The sequence below is a fragment of the Homalodisca vitripennis genome, chromosome 1 (genome assembly GCF_021130785.1).
Source record: "Homalodisca vitripennis isolate AUS2020 chromosome 1, UT_GWSS_2.1, whole genome shotgun sequence".
NCBI lineage: Eukaryota > Metazoa > Arthropoda > Insecta > Hemiptera > Cicadellidae > Homalodisca > Homalodisca vitripennis.
The window spans coordinates 20,710,207-20,732,344 of record NC_060207.1 but is presented as its reverse complement, the minus strand read 5'-3'; the positions used below and the strand labels follow the sequence as shown (position 1 = coordinate 20,732,344).

The 22,138-nt window shown below is 34.1% G+C and overlaps 1 protein-coding gene across 9 annotated transcripts in view; it reads right to left on the bottom strand.

Annotated features, from left to right (window-relative positions):
* LOC124357879 (cAMP-specific 3',5'-cyclic phosphodiesterase) overlaps positions 1 to 22,138 on the bottom strand; it is an 809,095-nt gene that overhangs the window by 108,076 nt on the left and 678,881 nt on the right. For all 9 annotated transcript variants that reach the window (XM_046809970.1, XM_046809977.1, XM_046810019.1 and 6 more), the window contains one exon: positions 20,395 to 20,496. In XM_046809970.1, the coding sequence (XP_046665926.1) occupies positions 20,395 to 20,496 (102 nt within the window). The remainder of the gene's footprint in view (positions 1 to 20,394; positions 20,497 to 22,138) is intronic.

Below are 22,138 nucleotides of genomic sequence, written 5' to 3'. Positions count from 1 at the left end.
TGTTTGCAAAACTGTAAAAAGTGAAGTTGTTTTGTGTAATTTAAGACATAAATAATTTGTACAAATCTAAATACTGCAATATAAGGATCGATTACTATACTATCATTATCTTCTAGTTAAAGTATTGAAATATATTTGAAACGAGAGATAAGTACAAGTTTAGTAAATTTGGCGATGAGATAAACAAAAGTACGTAGATATTTTCTATTTTCTCTCCTGAAAACATTAATTATATTATTTTATAAAATTTGATTTTGATTGTGAAGGAAATATAATTTTTTTCTAAATATTTGCCCTCGTTCAGTGACTTCAGAAATCAGTAAACACTACGTTTCGAGATCTGCTATCTGATCTCTTCCTCAGGAGGAAAATTAAACTAACACATAACTACTTTATAGCTTCAAATAAACAAATCATGCCAGATCGTGTTACAACACAAGTTATGTGTTAGTTTAGTTATCCACCTGAGTTATCATTAACGAAAAAAATCCTTGTTTCCTTAATTAATTATATGTTTGCAAAACTGTAAAAAGTGAAGTTTTTCTTTCTTTTTTTTATATTTGGAAACTGAAAATTGCGGGAAATATAGCTGTTGTGGGAGTATGTAATTAGTAAGAAGTAATAAATAGGTTTAACTGCGTACAATAGCGTTGATTTGTATTCAACTGTTAATTAATACCTCATACGGCAATGAATAATTGACCGGGCAATGCGGAATATACGTGTTTGGCCCGACGTTATGAAAATCTGTTGACAGGTGATTATAGAGTGGGAATTGGAATTGAACTCTCGTGTAACGGTGGAAACCAATCACGCTCCGCGGTTGTGCAGGATGTGGGTTCCCATTCTTTATTTCGTTGTCAACCGGTCTATTTCGGATCATAGTTGCACTTGTTCGATTTAGTTAACAAACCAGAAATAGATTTTAGAATTTCTAATTTAATTAATATATACAGTAGTGTCAGTGCAGACACTGAAATATGACACAAAACAAGCATAATTGAGAACCTACAAGTTGTCATTAACTCTGTTTGCTTAAAAAAATATAGAAATAGAGACAAAATTATTTTTAAATATTGAACTTGCACATGTTACATCTTCTGCACAATTATTAGTATTAAAATATTTGGAGGTATTTATATGTGGTCGGTGAGTTTTCATTTATTAAAGGTACAATTCATAAAGAGCTCTACTCGTGATCTGTCATTAGATGAAGGCGTAGAGTGTGGACACTATATAAAGAGTAAGGTCGATGGGCGTATGCCTACAAGGATTATTAACTCACATTATCATACTCGTACCCAGGGCCGTACTCAGCTTTGGCGGGCCCCCGTCATGCCCCATCCACCAACCATCCATTGACAACATCTTATTGTTTTATTAATGATATTAAGATTAAAGATACGTTGCTAAAATAAGTACGGAAATACTTATTACTTGGACCATTTTAAGCATGGTTTTTAATTTATTTAGTGAACTCTAAACATGTATACATAATAAGTCTATTAGTTGTCCGATTGAAATTAGTTTTTAGATATTAATGTTTTTAAAAATATCTTTAAAAGGCGTTAATTGTAATTTTATTTAACTTTAAGATAATTGCAGCTCTCATAGTCTTCTCCTATGTAACCAAACAAATCTTTAGTCTCTTTTTCATAAATTACTAAAAACATAAACAATTAATAATTTTCGTTTTAGAATATTTATACATTTATTTTTCAAGCAATTCTATTTCTTTTTTATTGTAACTAAGCTACAATAAAATATTAAATAACAGTGCGGTATATTACAGGAAACTCATTCCAACATACACATTTTTACTTATTTTGGGAATTAATTTCCAAGTATTATTTTATAAAGTTTTACAGCCAACCTATTGTTATACCTGTTGTTACATAGCAGTTTATTGTAGTATATTGTATTACATCTAAGGAAACGTATATGAACTAGATGTACATGCTTTTTGTTAGAAGTAATGAATACTTTTTGACTTTGTCTTGACTAATTCGTCTTTTGTATCGACATTCCAGTTATGATTCATCGGGTCAGACCGAACGTAAGTGTTGAGGTATTGGTTATTTCATCGGAGGAACTATTATTGACTTTTCCGCTTGAATGCAAAATGTAAATAAACACGATCGAGATTGTTAAATCATAAGTAAGACTGTTACTTTAAAAGGAATAATTATAGTTTCTTCGATATAGTATGAACGATATTTAAAATTGAGCCTTTAATAGCGTTACCGTTATTATGTTGAGCGATCTCGTCCGTTGACACTGTCCCTTAAAATAGATGTGTGGCGGAGCCCTTGAGAGCTCGGGTCCTGATAACATTATAAAAAGAAACCGGTTTGAGTACGGGCTTGCTGGTACCTATGTAGAACACATGTTTTCTGCATTTTAATAATACTCATAATGCATAATGAGTTGATCAAGACCGTAATGCGACTGTAGATGAGGTACTGACAAAAGAATTACTATGAATTAATCTAATTTATTAAAATACCTCAAATTGACTCCTAACAAAGTTCAAAAACTAAATACATTCAATAAGAGAATATCATAAAAATATTATTTTTAAATATAAAACGATACAGATAGCTAATGCTGGTAACAATTTCTTTAAAACGTTGGAGTTCAACCAGCTTATCTCACTGGAAAGCACACATTTTTTAAAACGTTGGATTTCAACCCGCTTATCTCACTGGAAAGTAAAAATGTTTTTAAAACGTTGCAGTTCAACCCGCTTATCGCACTGTAAAGCAAAAATTTGTTAAGACGTTGGAGTTCAACCCGCTTATCTCACTGTAAAGCAAAAATTTGTTAAGACGATGGAGTTCAACCCGCTTATCTCACTGGAAAGTAAATATGTTTTTAAAACGCTGCAGTTCAACCCGCTTATCGCACTGTAAAGAAAAAATTTGTTAAGACGTTGGAGTTCAACCAGCTTATCTCACTGTAAAGCAACAATTTGTTAAGACGATGGAGTTCAACCCGCTTATCTCACTGGAAAGTAAAAATGTTTTTAAAACGTTGCAGTTCGACCCGCTTATCGCACTGTAAAGCAAAAATTTGTTAAGACGTTGGAGTTCAACCCGCTTATCTCACTGGAAAGTAAGAATGTGTTTAAAACGTTGCAGTTCAACCCGCTTATCGCACTGTAAAGCAAAAATTTGCTAAGACGTTGGAGTTTAACCCGCTTATCTCACTAGAAAGTAATTTTTTTTTAAAACGTTGGAGTTCAACCCGCTTATCTCACTGGAAAGTACAAAATGTTTAAAAACGTTTGAGTTCAACCCGCTTATCTCACTGTAAAGCAGAAATTTGTTAAAAACGTTGGCGTTCAACGCGCTTATCTCACTGGAAAATTGCAAGCCAGCGTAAAATGACGGCGATGGCAGCCAACCAACCACAAGTCACAGTCTGCTAGAGCTCTGATTATTAATTCCATGAAATTCGCATAAAGCCGAGTACACAATACAGAATATCAGTGCTAAATGTTTGAAAACTTTTCAAAACTATTCATCACATTTACATTATTTTCCTATAAGTCTTTGGCTATCGCGTGATGTAGTTATTGATTTACCATATTTTGGCTTCAGAAAGGAAAAATACTTTAATTAATTATTTATATTTATTTTTCACCTACACGTGGAATAGGCTATCTCTGTTGTAGTTGGATCTCAACTTGCTGAAAAAAGGCCTCTCTGACAAACTGGTAAAGTTCAGAAATTCCAAGTAGTTAACAAGGGTCTGGGGATTCTCAGGCTCGCGTTTATCGTATAACTAACGTCGTTAACGATCTTACTTTGAGCGCGTCTCAGGCTGCGCTATGCGATGAGGCTTATGAGCAGTGATAATGAAGTCTTGTTAACTACACTGAAATATTCATTTTCCACATTTATAAACAGGTAATATTTTAAATATACAACCATACATCTTTCAAAGCTGGTAATAATGTAAACAGTGTACACTTTACACACACATTAAACACACATAATAGTGTTAGTATTATATTCTTATTTTCATTTTTATATTGAAAAAAACACACGTGCACAAAACGGAAACTATTCATGGTTACAATAATAATAATTATTATTATCTAATTATTAAATGATCTATTTGATAATTACAAAATGTGAAATAATTAATTAATTTACCTAATACCGAGCAATGTGATTTTAACCGGTCTTAAGTAAAATGGACTATGGGGATCCATAAATAGGCCGAAATAAACATGAATCAAATATTTTGTACACTACTTAAGCGACCAACTGCTCAAATAAAAATGAAGGGACAAAGGAGGAAGTGAAAGCCTTTCAAGTAGATAATATATAGATAAAACCATAAACGTTCTGGTTCCACTTCAGTGATTAAAAGGTATTTATATATAGAGTGTGTAAATTAAGTCCTGATACACCTGGATATAATCGAAACGGATTGAGATTTCGATCTTCATGATATTTATTAAAATATATTTTTTGACTTTTTGAAGGATATAAATATCCCTCCTCTTTTTCAAAAGGGATAGCGTGGGCCGCTTTAAATTTTCAAACCGCAACCCATATCTTGTGGCATTTCATGTGAAAGGTAAATTTAAAAGAAACACAATTACGTGAATAAAACATCTCTATGAAAATTCTAGCAAAAGTTATGGGCAAACAACCCCTTACATCTAAGTGTGAAAATAAGTTCTGATACGCCTGTGTATATTCCAAACGGATTGAGATATGAATTTATGTACAACCTTTACTATATTTTTTACTTAATTTGGATTTACTTACTGAATGATTTTTTGGATTTTTTGATGGTACAAAAATTATCCCTTCTTTTGAGAGGGGTAGGGGAGGGTAAAAGGGAGTAACTTTAAATTTTGAAATTGCAACCCCTATTTTGTGATATGTCATATTAAAGGTCTTCATCTAATGAATTCATCTTTAATATGACATGTACCAAGCAAGATATGGGTTGCAATTTGAATATTTAAAGTGACCCCCCTCTATTCCCTTGGAAAAAGGTAGAATATATATACCGTTGTAATAGGCGTAATGTATATACACGATCAAACTTTGAATGGTCTTTTCGTATTCCATGGTTTCTTTGGTAACTTAATATTTCATCACCGTCAATCCTTTTATATAAATAATTCAGAGCAATAGATTTGAAACAAAGGCTATCAAGTAAATGTGATTATGGAGTGTTTTATGATGGGCGGGTCTTTGTAACACCCTCCTGATGTGTCATGGCATCTCACTTTACTACTTAACTTATGAGACAGGGTGATAATGTTACTTTCTAAAGGTTAGTCAACAATCCCCAGCTGGACAGTGACAGGCTTATATCATCTTCCGCTTTAAGCTTTAAAATACTTTGAATGATCTCCGCCCAATTGCCTAAATGCACACTGAAAATAAGTTAATTGAAAAGTAACTAATCTGAAATAGTCAATGATGACAAATAAATAATACTGGATTGTCAAAATGTACTAGAGAAAGTGTACAGTCAACAGAATTAAATTGAAATACGTACAGCACGTACCAAAAGAGGATTATAGTACGAGAATATGCAATATTAGGATATGAATGTAGAATTGAGAATTTACTACTGTTCATAAAACATTACACATTTAGGATTCTTTCACTAGTTAATGTGGCTTTATCTTATCTACAAACTATGAAACATGCAGCATTAGCTGATGGAGACATTGATGATATTTTGTTAATGTATATCGGTAATGTTACAAGGTGTTTAAACATATTTATACAAACTTTGGTAACAGGCTGCTGACATGTAGAGAATAAAAATGCATACACACATAATATGTTTAAAAATCCTTCGTTTTCGAGATATCAGGAAAGGGATTTTAAAATGTTTTCAAGCACTATCCAAAAACTTATCTTCTTTAGCACCAATACTTAGCGCAGTGCAGTGCTTCTGTATGGCGCAGTGTAGCTGCTACAACGTTTATCGCAAGATAACCTGATAAAGCAACGTCGAGCGTGGCTGCTGCTTTGATGGGTGACCGCTGAGCGATCCTGACCTTGCAAGCAGTCCGCCTGCCTGGCCATTTGTGGTGGTTCGGAAGTCACCTTTAAGCCGTTGGTTCCCAGGTAAAGTGTTACAGAGGGCTTCATAGCCCTTCGCCTGGTAAAATAAGACCTTTTACTTAATTTTTCTTTTGATTAGAAGGCTTCGAATCATTGAAGTAGATTGCCGTATTGTAGGTTAGGCAGCCTCTGGCTTACAAGAAGATGTGCCCTTTACAAATAAGAAGAAATGGTTAATGATGGAGATCCAGAAAAATTTAGTTTCCTTGTTCGAGATACTCAGTAATGACCGATGGATTGATAGAGGACGGCGTTTTTTCTGGCCTGAACGTATCTTTAGGCCTCAATACAGGATTTTGATCTCTGGTGCCACCATTCATTAGACAAGCAGAATCGTTAAACTTCATCCAGATGTTATGGGAAACTATTTTAAACCATTATGGGTATATGAAAGGGTGCAAAAGCCAAGTTCACGCTTGTTTAGAAGCAAGAAGAGAACATATCCAGTATTTTATATGCATTGATACCGTGATGAACTCTAACAATTTAACTGCAAACTTTGATTAGTTACTCGAAAATAAAAGATCGTCGGATATACATCTCTGTAACGTTTTTTAAAAGTAAGAAACCTGTTACAACAATTTGTAAAAGTAATTTTGAAACACCCTGTATACAATTTTAGCAAGCTTGAGATAAATATTTATGATAAGAATGATTTCTTACAAAACACTGATGAGCACCTGCATGATGACGTTTATTCCAGAAGTACTCCCACCTAATTGATCGCTTAGGGAGAATACATTACCTAATTATTGCCATCAATCAAATACTGCTTTAACAGGGGTACTCGCGATAATTACTCTGACTCCTACACACACGTTTGAATCTGTCCTCTGCATACATGAATGGTTACACATTTTTCGGGCCAGATGAAACGTTTTCATAGAACAGTAATGATTGGAGATCCTAGGAAGTTTCACAGGCCTCTCGCCGTACTTAATTTCCCCAGCGACCGCGTCATATGTTGTTACCCTGGATATTAACACAGTAACTAGAATCACATCCCAACGTATGTATGTGTTACATAAGCTGATTGTATCGTTCTAAATCTGAAATTGAAATCTATTCCTACTACTGAAGTGAAATATTGCCTACACAATTCTTATCCGCTGAGGACTAAAATCATTGAATGACGTGATTCATCCTACGATTCCAATGGTAAATTTATACGGCAGTCTGTAAGATAACAAAATAATTAGTTATAACAAGGGAGCAATCATTGTATTAGAGGGTGGTGAAGCCTAGTAGTACAAAAGCCGAAAAGCTTGCACTGTACAAGCACATAAGCTAGTTGTTCGTGAAATTAATAGATTAATTTTCCCAAGAAACAAATCCATCGCCACCCACATTAATTCGGGGAAGGGGTTCGAAAAGGGAAGGTATTAAAAGGATTAGAAGTATAAAATACAAATATTTCTTCATGTAGTATTTTTCTATTTAGCTAGAAACATTTGAAACTAAGAAATCAAAAGTTAAATCATATTCAGCCATCCCTATGAATACATACTTTTTGGTTGAAAGTGGTGGGTTTTAGCATTTTTTTTAGTGGTCTGATACTCATGTAGCTATTATTTATACGCCTGAAGGCTAATTTCCTGTTTATCAAGATAAAAAAATGTGATCTAATGATTTTTTGAAATGTTGAACCTCTTTGATACCCTCCTATTTCAACCCCCGTCAAAATTAACGCAGCAATTGTTTTGTTTCTCATGAGAAATGTGTCCATCGATTTCAGGAAAATCATGATGTGTGCTTATACGATGCAAGTTGGCTCTGGGCTGCTGGACTATAAATAATACCATATCCACTTTCAGCGTAACGGGCTTAGGAACTGACCTACCTCATTATAGTGAGCCGATTTGTTAAAAAGTTTTAATTTATAATATTTATCTTCCATTTGTGGGAAGACTACGCGCACTCCTAGTAAGACAACGTCCATATGGATGAGACAAAAGAAAAGATAAAGTACAGGAGAAATTGGAAGTGACTTCAAACGACTAGTTCCTGAATCAGGAAGCCATAATCAATCCATCACCAGCATCATACCCAGGTGCGGCATCTTATTAAGCCGCTAACAAGGTGCGCGTCACACATCAGCCGCTCAAGGTCAGGCGTGGGAGGGTGTCAGGTGTGGTTTCATCTCTCCGGTGCGGCGTTTCGTCACCTACCCACCCACGTTAGTACCTCACTTACCTATCTTGTTACCACTAACAGACGTGCTTTTTGGCAATATGGGTTACCAGACCCCTCTGCCTTCAGTAGTCATTTGCCTTTAAGGTCAAGGTCTATCTAATACCAATCTAATACCAAGAATCACGTCAGAGTCAGAGTAGATTTGGAGTTTACAGTAACAGCAATCATTGATGTTCAACTTTTTTTAGTTGAATTTATAATCGTGAGAACGAGTATATTACGAGGTATGATATAAGTTAAAAGACGTGGAACTGAATTTTAAATATCTTAATTACGGTGAATATCAAATTCGAATTTATTTATTTATACTTCCAACAGAATTACATCAGTTAGCCAAATTAAATAAGTCAAAAAAAGAGTATGGATTACGATTAATTACACTAATAATATTTAATTACATAATTAAGTAATAAATAATCAACAAAACAATAAATAAGTAAGAAATATAAGTTAGTTAACAAAAAATCAAGAAAAAGATAAAAAAGGTAAAGATAATAATAGATAGTTAAATATAAAAATGAGCAAGTGTAAAACTTTGTGATGTGTGATAAGAAACAAATAACAACAATGTAATACAAAAATGCAAAAATAGAATATATATATCATACTAGAACTCTATCATTAACAGTTAAGAAGATTTAAATACGTGTATATAAATATAAGTATTTATATTGATTATAATTACATATATATAAATATTAATTTATATAATATCAAATATTTATATATATATCAATATTATATATATATAATATATATATATATATATATATATATATATATATATATATATAATATTAAATCTTCTTAACTGTTAATGAGAGAGTTTTTAACATTGGGCATTCAAAATAAAAGATTAGAGAAATAATATTTAAAAAATGCTTTATGTGTATGGGTGATATTTATAAAATTGGTTGATTTTATATACTTAAGTAGCATTATTAGATTAGTCTCCCAAGAGGCTGGAAAAACTTTTTTTGTACGTCTGTCTACCTATATCTATGCCCGTACGTGTGATAATAGTTTTGTGTCAAACTTCATTTCTATTTAGTAACATCGAGTTAAACTTAGTTCAATCGTTTAACATTTTAACATATTGCATAGTAGTAAATGTAGCCAAAGTATCAGAAAGAAAATAGCTATAAGAATACTTTTCTTGTTGGTGAAAATCAAACAAGGAGTTAAAAGTAAAGGATTGAATGATAAATGTGAGACGCTGGAATGGAATACTTGAATCTGCAGAAAGTAATCGGTTTCGGAGAAACCAGTGATGAGATTCACGTGGCAAAAGTATCTGTATTATAGTATCAGAAATGTACGAGACTAAAAGTAAACCTCGATGTATTCTAAGAAAAATGTCTTTAAATGGATTCTAATTTGATCTATCGTATTGGTATAAATGTTGACTTTAACTCCAGTTCACCCTCCTCTTACTGCAGCGTCTACGATCTGACGCTGTCACAGACTCGACTCCCGGAATCTGGAGTCATGTTCATCTAAAGAGGTAAAACGGAGGATACGAGCTGAAATGCTTTACATCATTTCGATATCAGAGAACACGGAGAACAAAATATTGTAATATAGGTGAGAATGTATTCTCTTTGCCTCATCAGATGTATAATTGAGTGTACTGCGTTGTTTAAGACACGATCTCTACCCACGGTGGAGCAACAGAGTTTTCTACACATAACGTAGCTATGGTGGGAAAGTTTGATTCATTGTGAATGTTTAGTTTAGCTCCAGTCCACCTTCCTCTTAGTGCAGCGTCTAGAATGTAACGCTGTTCCAGACTTGACTCCTGGAGTCATGTCATCGGAAGATATCATGATGAGATAATAAGAATAACACTCTTCACCTATATTTTCTACTCTGTCTCTGATGTCGAAAAAGTAAATAGTTTATTTTAAGCATCTTCGTCGCTGACTTTTTTAATCCCTATTTATTGATTTAAAAACTACTTTGATTAAAACACCGCTTATTACCAGCTACTATGGTCTACTTTAGGACTATTACATTTCTAGCGCTATGGACGAGTTTGTCTCATTGTCCAGACGAAGGAAATACATTTACCTACATAAGGCTGAGAAACCTACTTCGGTCAAAAAGCGTTAACTTCCGGTTTAAGACATTTCCAGTGCCATATTAGAACTCCTCACGTTATCTTGATATATAGAGTATACATAAACAAGTATAACCGAGAAGCCTACTTCAGCCAAAAACCGAAATGCGTCTTCTTCAGGCTTTTAACGGTCAATTTAGTTTAAATTTACCGACCAAGAAAATATTTAAATATCTCGATCTCAGGAAACTACTTCTGCAATATTCGTTTGTTCAGATATTGCCATAGTTGTTGATTTTGCCTTGTTGTCACGATGAATAAAATATAAATATATCTTAGGACTAAGAACAGGAGTTTAGCACCTGTTAAAGTTTGATTATGAAATATAAATACTACAATTAAAATAGTGATTAAATTAAATAAAAATATTGTCGTGCCATCATAATAAAATGTTTACACAGAACAGTTAATTACATTTGACAGGATCATTCAATACATATTCATAATTTGGACACCAAGATGGGATTTTTCGCTACTTCAAAAACCAGTGGGGCGTAGCCCGTAGGGAATTTTGAAATAATAATAGGCCTATATTCATCCCATGAATCGTAAGAACACTCTTGTAAAAATTTAGTACTATCGGTTGAGTAGTTTACGCGTGAGAAAAAAAAACCAAGGCACTTTCGCATTTATAATAATATTAGGATTAAATATCGCTGAACACACATGATTAAATTAATTTTCTTTAAAAAAATTAACAAAAACTAATCGCATTCCTCATATTCGCCGTTTTTTAAAAGTAATATTTAGATTCCGGTCATAAACAATGACGAGATAAAACTACTTTTAAGAGTAAAATGTACTTTATTCTCTGGAGGATAGTATGTGTAGCCGCTGGGAGGAATAATTTCATTTACTAATTCTGCTATTTGGTAAGCTTTGCATGAAAAACGTACTCGTAATGTTGTGTATGAGAGCATGGAAACTTGATATAACTTATTTATTATGACAGGCTTCGCTGAGGTTGCATGTCATATTTCAAGTTCACAGCATTAGTTCATTAGTTACTTGATTTACTACGAGCGATTATATAATGACATTTTATTTCACTAATTTTGTGTAAATATATTTTTATTCTTTGATTTTCTCGTCTAACAGAATGACATACAGACAGAAATAAAAATATCCACCCCCAAAAGTGATAGGCTTCACAAATGCTTCACAAATTTTATCCTCATACACACGTTTACATATTATTAAACTGTCTGTATTTTTTATGTTTTGCTCCCTCATTTGGAAACCAATAATGAGTATGTTAGCAAAGAATGTCTAGAGAGAACTAGCATAAGAATTTTACTACATAAATGCACCGTAAAAACATGGAATTTATGGTTATGGCAGTTATCGAGATAAAAACTTATTAAGTTACAAGACACGAAGTATGAACATAATTCTCAAGCGAGCTCTGTAAGGGTTCTCTACAACAACCTCTTGGCTCTCCTTTCATCGTCACTCCATTGCCTGCTTTTCCTTTATTGTACCTCAACTTGTCTTCCATTCACAATCAACTTCTTATAAATAAAGAGCACCTCAATTTACATTAGAAGACTCTGCTATATTTGTAGTAAATATGACTAAGAGGAAACGTCTAGTTTTTATAATCGACTGAGCTGGGTAGGCCAATTTGCAAGAAAAAGTTATGCTATACTTAATAAATGAACCTGGGACATTTCGTCGACATTTCGATCGTGGTGTTTGGCGATCGGTTGAACTGGGCAATTAATTGCCTCTTTTCAATAGGATACTATACTATATATGTAATAAATAGAAATGGGAGACGGGGTTTTCATTAAGTTTGACATCTGGAAGAACTGGACAATTAATTGCCAATTTGCACTAGGAGGCTATGCTATATCTGTAATAAATAGAAATAGGAGATGAGGATTTCATGGGATTTGACAACTGGAAGAACTGGACAATTAATTGCCAATTTGCACTAGGAGGCTATGCTATATCCGTAATAAATAGAAATAGGAGATGAGGATTTCATGGGATTTGACAACTGGCAGAACTGGACAATTAATTGCCAATTTGCACTAGGAGGCTATGCTATATCTGTAATAAATAGAACTAGGAGACAAGGTCTTCATGGTGTTTGATAATCGACCTATTGGGAAACTGCCAATTAATTTGCACTATGAGGCTATGCTATATCTGTAATAAATAGAACTGGGAGACAAGGTCTTCATGGTGTTTGATAATCGACCTACTGGGCAATTGCCAATTTGCACTATGAGGCTATGCTATATCTGCAATAAATAGAACTGGGAGACAATGTCTTAATGGTGTTTGATAATCGACCTACTGGGCAATTACCAATTGCCAATTCACTATGAGGCTATGCTATATCTGCAATAAATAGAACTGGGAGACAAGGTCTTCATGGTGTTTGTTAATCGACCTACTGGGCAATTACCAATTTTCACTAGGAGGCTATGCTATATCTGTAATAAATAGAACTGGAGACAAGGTCTTCATGGTGTTTGATAATCGACCTACTGGGCAATTGCCAATTTGCACTATGAGGCTATGCTATATCTGTATTAAATAGAACTAGGAGACAAGGTCTTCATGGTGTTTGTTAATCGACCTACTGGGCAATTACCAATTTTCACTATGAGGCTATGCTATATCTGTATTACATAGAACTAGGAGACAAGGTCTTCATGGTGTTTGATAATCGACCTACTGGGCAATTGCCAATTTGCACTATGAGGCTATGCTATGCTATATCTGTATTACATAGAACTAGGGAGACAAGGTCTTCATGGTGTTTGTTAATCGACCTACTGGGCAATTACCAATTTTCACTAGGAGGCTATGCTATATCTGTATTACATAAATAGAACTAGGAGACAAGGTCTTCATGGTGTTTGTTAATCGACCTACTGGGCAATTACCAATTTTCACTATGAGGCTATGCTATATCTGTATTACATAGAACTAGGAGACAAGGTCTTCATGGTGTTTGATTAATCGACCTACTGGGCAATTACCAATTTTCACTAGAGGCTATGCTATATCTGTAATAAATAGAACTAGGAGACAAGGTCTTCATGGTGTTTGATAATCGACCTACTGGGCAATTGCCAATTTGCACTATGAGGCTATGCTATATCTGTATTAAATAGAACTAGGAGACAAGGTCTTCATGGTGTTTGATAATCGACCTACTAGGTAATTGCCAATTTGCACTAAGAGGCTATGCTATATCTGTCATAAATAGAACTGGGAGACAAGGTCTTCATGGTGTTTGATAATCGACCTACTGGGCAATTGCCAATTTGCCACTGTGGTGCAGCGCGTCGGCCGATTACTGTGTATCATTAGGCAATTACTATAATCGATCAGTGAGTATCGCATGGCCTCATTGGCACTAGCGGTGTAATAACTACACTCCTCTCCAACAACCCGCTGTTACAAATTTTACTTTCACCAAACCCTACCTAATCACTGGAGTGCTGGAGATCACCATGTTCACTTAGAGGGATAATGTCCAGTGTGGGACGTTGGCTCATAATCGGTATCAGATACTGCGTACAGTATGACTAGTTAAACTCGTAGCGCCACATGAATGATTATTTTGAAACAAAAATATTAACTGTTGTTAAACATTAAAAACATCATTCAGAAAATTAAAAACTATTAGATTATTAACAGTAAAAAATAAATACGCGCCTAGATACTAAATATCCAGTTTTACAGTTCACCTTCAACCTCGGCCGTCCATGCACTAGTTGTTTAAATTCCTGTGGTGCCATTACATTACTGATGGGAATGCTGATTTTTAAGATAAGCTGCTTCCGATAATTTTAAGATCTAGGATCCCACTGGCTACCAGAGGCCGTCAGGTCACAGTTGCCTTGTATTTCCAGAGCGCCTTCTTAGACGAGAAATTAAATTAGGTCACTAGGCGTAGAAGACTTTCAGAGGTCGAGGCCCACCACATTTGGTCTATCAGAGACCAGATAATAAAGATAACCGATAGCTCCTAGAGCAGTCGTAAGATAAAGTGGTTCCAGTAAGCAGGAACTAGTATAGGCCTGGAATATTTACATGCTAAGTATTCCTAAAAACTAGAATCTTTTGCCACTCCCAGAGATTCTCTAAGGCTAGATTAACCCACATCTCCAGACACTTGAGGTGATACAAGATAGAACCTTCGATTTGGCAGCCCAACTTTAAACGCAGGTTCTTTGAATATTCTTATCTATGAAGTATATTGCATTCACCTTAATTATTTGAGACTATCCTTTTTGGGTTATTATTTATATTTGTTTTAGCAGAATGATAATACAATTTTCATATGAAAAGTAGAATAAAATAATATTATTTAAAACGAAAAAAATATAAACAAGTGAATAAGTGCATGGGTAGAATAGTCAAAACATGCAGTTAATATATTATTTTAATTATTCATTTTGTCTATATACGATGCCACACTAATACCACAAGTTATTTACCATCTGATTATCCAAATTCAAGAGTTGGACGCCATACATATAACTATAAATATTAACTTAATGTCGTTTTATTTCTTCGTTCGTTTGTGTTAAGTGTTTCAATTTTCGGTTTTATAAAGAGTTGTTAAGATGTTGGTAAAACATATTGTCAGAGGACTAATAGTTCATAGGGAGTCACCTGTTAGAGACTCAATCCCTAATAATAGATCAAAGAATTAATCGAGGCTAAAAAAGCCCTTAAATAAGTGCGTAATTAATAATTAACTTTTAAGAGTTATAGAGTAAAAATATACTCTTGAACTTCACCTGATAATACAAGGTGGAGGGGTTGGTGTCCATAAAAGCAGTTTTTGTGAATTTGAATATCCTCAAAAAGGCACAAAAACGTTTGAATTTTTTTGATTTAGTGTTTGCAGTCAGCTAAAACTGCAACAGCACAAATTCGTTTACATATTTTACTGACGGCAAGCCAGGAGGTGAACTCGTTTTAAAAAATAAATTCTTGTAAACTTTCCGCAACTTTAATTATGCTTGTCTGAGTTGTTCATGATCAAAGTGGAGGTACCCCTGCAATGCGGGAGATACCTTACACAATACATCCGTAACGGAGCTGGCCTATCTTCTCCTGTCTCGCCGACAGTAGGATGTAGAGTAGATTCAAACGGTGTAACTTATGACGGCATGTGTTAAACAAATCTGCTCTAGTTATAACAATCTTCCCACACAAAGTTTCTAGGACCGTGTGCAGTGTACATGTACAGTAATGAACTACGTCGCTGGTGAAGGCAACAAGGAGATATTACAGCCATAATCTGTTATCGTGCTCATCCCGACACGCGGTATCGCGGCAGAAGATGGATCACCGACCGAAGATAGCAGCCGCGACCGCAGCTCCGGGCCACGACAATCCCGTGTAATCCAGAAATTATCCACGGTTATAACGTTATAGCAGCTTGCCAGAATACACATGTTATTACAAACAGGAAAAAATTGAAATTTTTTGAGTCATATAACAGTTTTTGGAAATACATTAAATAATATTTACGTTCCAATTAATTATATTCGATATCGTCTATGCTACTTTAACCGATAACACTCACGTCGTCAATAATAATAAGAAAAGTCATCTTTTAATCTAGGATTTAAGTTTCTTTCCCAAATACCATTGTCTTTCCCTGGGCGGTAAATATTTACAAATTAGTATCCATTTATTGTAATTACATGTGTCTTATTCGTGGGCTGCCAGTTCTCATCCATCCATTTTTACCTAGATAACGAGTGTTTAATGAATATTGTATGACTTTATCAAAGTATTAAGGAAATGATGAAGTAATACCAAATTAAATTCTAAAAATTCCCTTAGGGGATCGACCATTGTCTCAAAAAAATTCAACTAAATTTGGTAAGATAAGCCAGAATAAAAATTATAAAAAGTACCCGATTCCGGGAGAAAAACTATTTACGTTAATTTGATGTATTATGCATTTGTATAACAGTGTACAGGTATAATATAATATAAGTATGTACAGGTATAACCTTGTATACTCTCTTTCACAAAAATATTGATATGGTTTGCTCAGAAAACTCAATATTCTTTCTCAAAATATTAACCTTGTTAGAAAATGTTCCCGAAACATCAATTATGCAGTGAATAATGCAACGCCAAAACCAAGGCAACTAGCGAGCTGCATAGTCAGTATTAAAATAATTTATTAGTTTATATCTCAAATATATCTGATATTAATAGTATTTTGCTATGTTATTTTGTCTTAATAGTATATATATAAAATATTTAAGAAACATGTTTCATTCAATATTAAAAAATAATTATAGGCCGACTGTTTATTTTTTTATGTGTAATAAAAAATGTACAGAAGGACATTATAAACAAGCACAAGTACGAAGTATTAATATAATAATTTATTAATTTCTGAGTAAACACTAAATCTTTTGATAAGTATAGAAATAATAACGATATAAATAATTATATAAATAGTAAATAAATATACTTTTGCAACATAAATACGTAGAAATATAATAAATTAAAACTTTTACAATGCGTTAAGAAATTAAAAACGTAATACTGGGTCTCATGCATCATCCTTTACATGTATGCTTATGTAGATGTAACTACCCATTTAAATGATTAAAATGTTTACTACTAAAAAAATATCGTATTATTTTGTTGAAGTTAGCAAAGAAAACTAAAATGATTCTATGAATTAAAAAACAAAGTTTATAATTCAGTTTAATTACTTTAAACAAGTGTCACGAATTGGGTTCATTTATTAAGCACCAAACTGTATCAGCAATGCGTGGGAGGTACTCTTGTATTTGAACTTGAGTCTACATCTTCGATTGATAAGTTCAGTGGGGTCATTCCGAAAATATCGTAAGAACACGATTTCAAGAGTACGATTGGAATTTCTTGGCACATTATTCAAACAATTCCAAAAATAGAGAGTTGGCAGAACAACAGTCATGTATACGGCCAGGAATAACCAATACAGAGCAACGTCAGTTTTAGTGATGGCGTTGGTGAAAGTTCCTCATCATTATAAACAACGGAACCAATTTAATCCAAACGTTAAATCGTGATTGACAAATAGAACCCGCACTGCAGGCAGAGAACGCCTCTCAGTTTCGAAGCGCTTCCATCGCAGAATGTTTAACATTTTGAACGAAAACAGTTTGCTCTTGATTGTAACAATAAACTTTGTTTTTATCTCATTCTTTCCTTCAAGACTTTCCGAAAGCCCCGGTGGAAAGTTAACGACGTGTATTTTAGTTTAATGGCAAGTACTAACGTAAAGCCGACTCTAACTCAAACAACCCACGGGAGTTCTAAGTGGCCATTATCATGCTATCACGACCCCTACCATCAATTTCTTGTTTGTTCTCTCTAGATAAGCGACTTAAACAACAAAATATAGGTAAATGTGGGTGGATCTATAGGGAAAGACCTACAAATATTATGTTTTTCATACAACATGTTATAAAGCTGATATTTAAAATGAATCTAAGAAAGTTCTTAAGTTTAGGGTCTTAAGTTCTGATGTCTAAGTTCGACTGCCAATTCACCTCGATTGCCAATCCATACATGAAGTGTCTCACAAACAATCGCCTGGAAACTTTCCAAACCTAATGTTACAGACCATTCACACAATTGGCAATAATAAATAAATAATGTGGATTGAACAATGTTAGTGTTGTAAGTTAACTGGGCGTTTCTGATAAATGAATCCACATCCAAATTAAATCTTGTCTGTAGTAAAATTGATTTGAGTTTTTATAATTACTAGATTTAATAAGAGAGTAAATATCCACTACATAATCACTAAATACGGTGAATCAACTCTTTCAAATAATATGGAAATGGGTAAACGTAATAGGAAATAAATAATATTTATGAAACGTTCAACGTGGACTATAAATGGATTAACTAGGGTTTTATTAAGAATGTTACAGTATATTCATGCTTGCTGTTAGTGTGGATTTTAGATTGTAAAATTTGTATTTATACTTCCATGGGCTCACTTCTACATGAGTAAACTTGTAATTTTACATCGATTCAACATTGGAGTATATTCACACAACTTGTTTTGCACACATGAAATAAATAGATACGATATAAGCTTTGTAAACTCATTAAGCTTTTTGTTGAGAGTATGTTTACTAAGCCCATTACGAGTGAACGAACGCATTCAGATTTAAACTGTTTATGTGATAAAATATGTAATGTAAATAATAACAAAAGTAGTTCAGATCTACCCGGAAATATTGGAAACCTGAAATGAAACTAGAACTAATTAGCATTATATCTACCATAAACAGGTCACAGATAAATGTTCAAGATAAATATTTAATAATGCAGGTGATTTCAGAGATTTTTTATTCAAAAAGGGTTCTTTTTGCAACAGATCTCAGAGTTTAAAACCAAAAGCAAATAAATCTGCACTTAAGAAACATAAGAGGAAAGTGGGAGCGTTATCCACTCAAATATTTCTTTCAACCTTCAAAGATCACGTGGTCGTGATAAATTGTATTCCGTAAGTGGGGGAATCACAACAAGGCCAAGTTAAGGGAACCTATATTAGAAAGAAAACAACTCTATAACAAGTCTATTTATAACGTATCAATCTAAAGAATGTATTCTACATTTAATGACAACTCAGAATGATTTACATGTAAATCTAGCATATTATCAAAGATTTTTATTATAATGAATATTATTTATACTAGTATAAGGATTTACCTATGGACTAATTCCTGCTTATTTCCCAAGATTCAGCAATGCAAAGTTCATTCATCTTTCACCTTTATTTGTTCTCTTAGGGCAATAAGCTTATAAATTGCACTTAGTCCTATAAGAACCTTAGCGCTGCTTCCGGAGTGACAATATACTCAAAATGGGTAAGGTTAGGGGTTTGGGGCCGCTTCCTATCGAGATCCATGAGGGACAATTAGGACACTAATCTCAAAGTCATTTCTCCCCGGAAGAAGGGGAGGCCATCTCTGAACCAGCCTCTGCAGTTAAAACAGGCAGGGGGTGCACACCCTTGTTGAGGCTAGCAAGAACCTCTGATACTTAAGGAACGAATCCCACCAACTCCAACAGTCATCTCCCGCAGTACCTATTGAATTATCCTTGCATCCCAGAATCTCGACATTTGCGGTTACTGATGTGCCGCTCCTGGACATAAGATTGGCCAAATTTAAGTGACACATCGGTTTTTGCTGTGCCCACTGGTAGGTTCAACTGGAAGGTGTAAACTAGCCAGAAGTGATCCCTGCTGGGTATCTTTTAACTTGCATTGATAAAGAACAATATTACAATATCTGATATTTAATGAATTGCAGATAGGTAACAAGTAGACTAAAGTAAAACCTTCGTAAATTGGCTCATGACTAATTTTTAACTCAGAGAATGTATGCTTCTCTCAACTACAATTGGGTCTATCCTCCTTATTGTTTCACTAAAATATGAGCGCAAAACGTCAAACCAACGGGTGATTATGATATCAGTACATTTCTGGAGTGATACAAAGGTAACGTCTACTCAAGAGATTTGTTGAAAAGAGATCTGGCTGATAATAATATACCTCAAGACAGGGCTAAAGGTCAAGTCCAATTTGTGAGGATAGGTGTGGCTGCGTTATCGGTGTATAGTTGGACAGTTCCAAAGATAAGGTTAACCTAGGATATCTGGTCTGGTTAAGATAACAGTATACAATGGGAAAAATCCAAAGATAATATATAACTGAAGAAATCAGGTGTTGCTAGCATATCAGTGTATCGCTGAAAAGTTGAAAATCTTGAGATACGTCTAACCTAACCCTCAAGACCAGCCATGCCCAGGAGAGTAGTATCCTAATGACACGTCTAATGCAAGAATGCTAGAATAGTGAACTACCCTCTCCAGACGTTTCCTGAGTGAACTAATCAATCAAATACTTACTATATTTTATTAGGCCATAGACTAAAATACATGAATGTGTATTGGTGCACTTACTTCTGCTGGGGCACGTTGGTGAGGCTGAGGAAATTGTTACGGACTGAACGTAGACTGGCCAGGATCTGGGCGAAGGGCGTGACGATGAGATCCTCGCCATGGCTGTAACAAACACAACAAACGTTAAAATCACACACAACAGAACATACCATACTGTATAGTAATACAATTCAAAGAGGAGACTACAACAACATATTCAGTAACAGAAGAGGTTCAAAATCGTTGAGGGTTCGGATACCACACGGTTCGTGGAGTGGTCAGCATCTTGGTCAATCATTTACTCAGTTCATTGTGCTTCATTAAATGAAATGTGTTTAATATTTCATTCTGTTCATTGGTACGTTATTAAGCCGCCAGTAACACTCATTCCTGGAACTGTATATTTTATCTCAGAAGTTAGAAAATATAAGGAGTAAACTTAAAAAAATTAAAAGTAACTGTCTCTTGAAATAACAGTTAATAAGTAAGGTAGCATGTGTTTTTATTCTTATACATGATATTGTGTTTATTTAATAACAGTAAAACAGGAAAACAACATTTATTAGTTGAATATTCTGATATATTACGTTTGCAGAACTTCATACAATTTTTTTTATATAGTTCTGAAATTAGCGCTAAACCGTTATTCAAACTCTGGTTATAAGAAAAGTTGTTTCAATAAAATAATCGTATTATATACAGTTCAAGCTACCATGAAAAGCTTTGAATTAATTCTCGGCTTTCCAAGAATGAAATTGATGTTGATTTATGTTTTTGTTTTCGTCTTTCCCATACTTAATGAATAAATGTAATACGTATGGAAGCTAATTTTTATTAGGTGTACTTTGGTAAATTAATTTGCAAATTAATTAATTATGCTTTGTTTTGTCAACAGTTTTCAACATTACGAAGGCAAAGGATGTTAGCAAAATATAAATAGGAAGGGAATCAATTATAGAATAGGAATTAATTCGGCTTTCCAAGAATGAAATTGATGTTGATTTCTGTTTTTGTTTTCGTCTTTCCCATACTTAATGAATAAATGTACGTGTGGAAGCTAATTTTTATTAGGTGTACTTTGGTAAATTAATTTGCAAATTAATTAATTATGCTTTGTTTTGTCAACAGTTTTCAACATTACGAAGGAAAAGGATGTTAGCAAAATATAAATAGGAAGGGAATCAATTATAGAATAGCCGGTGAATTCACTTTCACAAGGGTAATATTTATCACTGATTAATTCACCCTACTTATACATGCCAAGGACCTCTACGGAGAAACTGACTTTTTCAGACTCTGTAGCAGAAGTGTTGGTCATCTTACTGGGAGTGCCGATGACCGAGCGAACTAAGCCGATTTTAGATCTGAGAGATAGCGCAGGTTCAAATCCTGTCTGCGTCCGTAACACTTTTCATCTATACCATCGACCTTGTACTGTATCGACTCTCCCTCTTATCCTGTCTGATAAGATCCTCGCACAGCCCAGTGGCCCATGAGGATGATCAAAATAACCTTAAAAGGATCGTCTCTCCTTCAAAAAAGAAAATACATGTAATAATAAATAAATAAATAAATGTATTCTGATTGCCTTTAATAACATTTATCATTATTTCCTTAAGTTAGAACTGGACTTAGGAAGAATTCCGGCCTCTGAGGCAATCAAATTAAGGGACCATGCACGTCGTCAAACCGATGCTATTAGCATAAATATTATTCCTTAGAGATAAAGCCAGTCTCAAAAAGTTGTTATCTCAACACCCTCGTT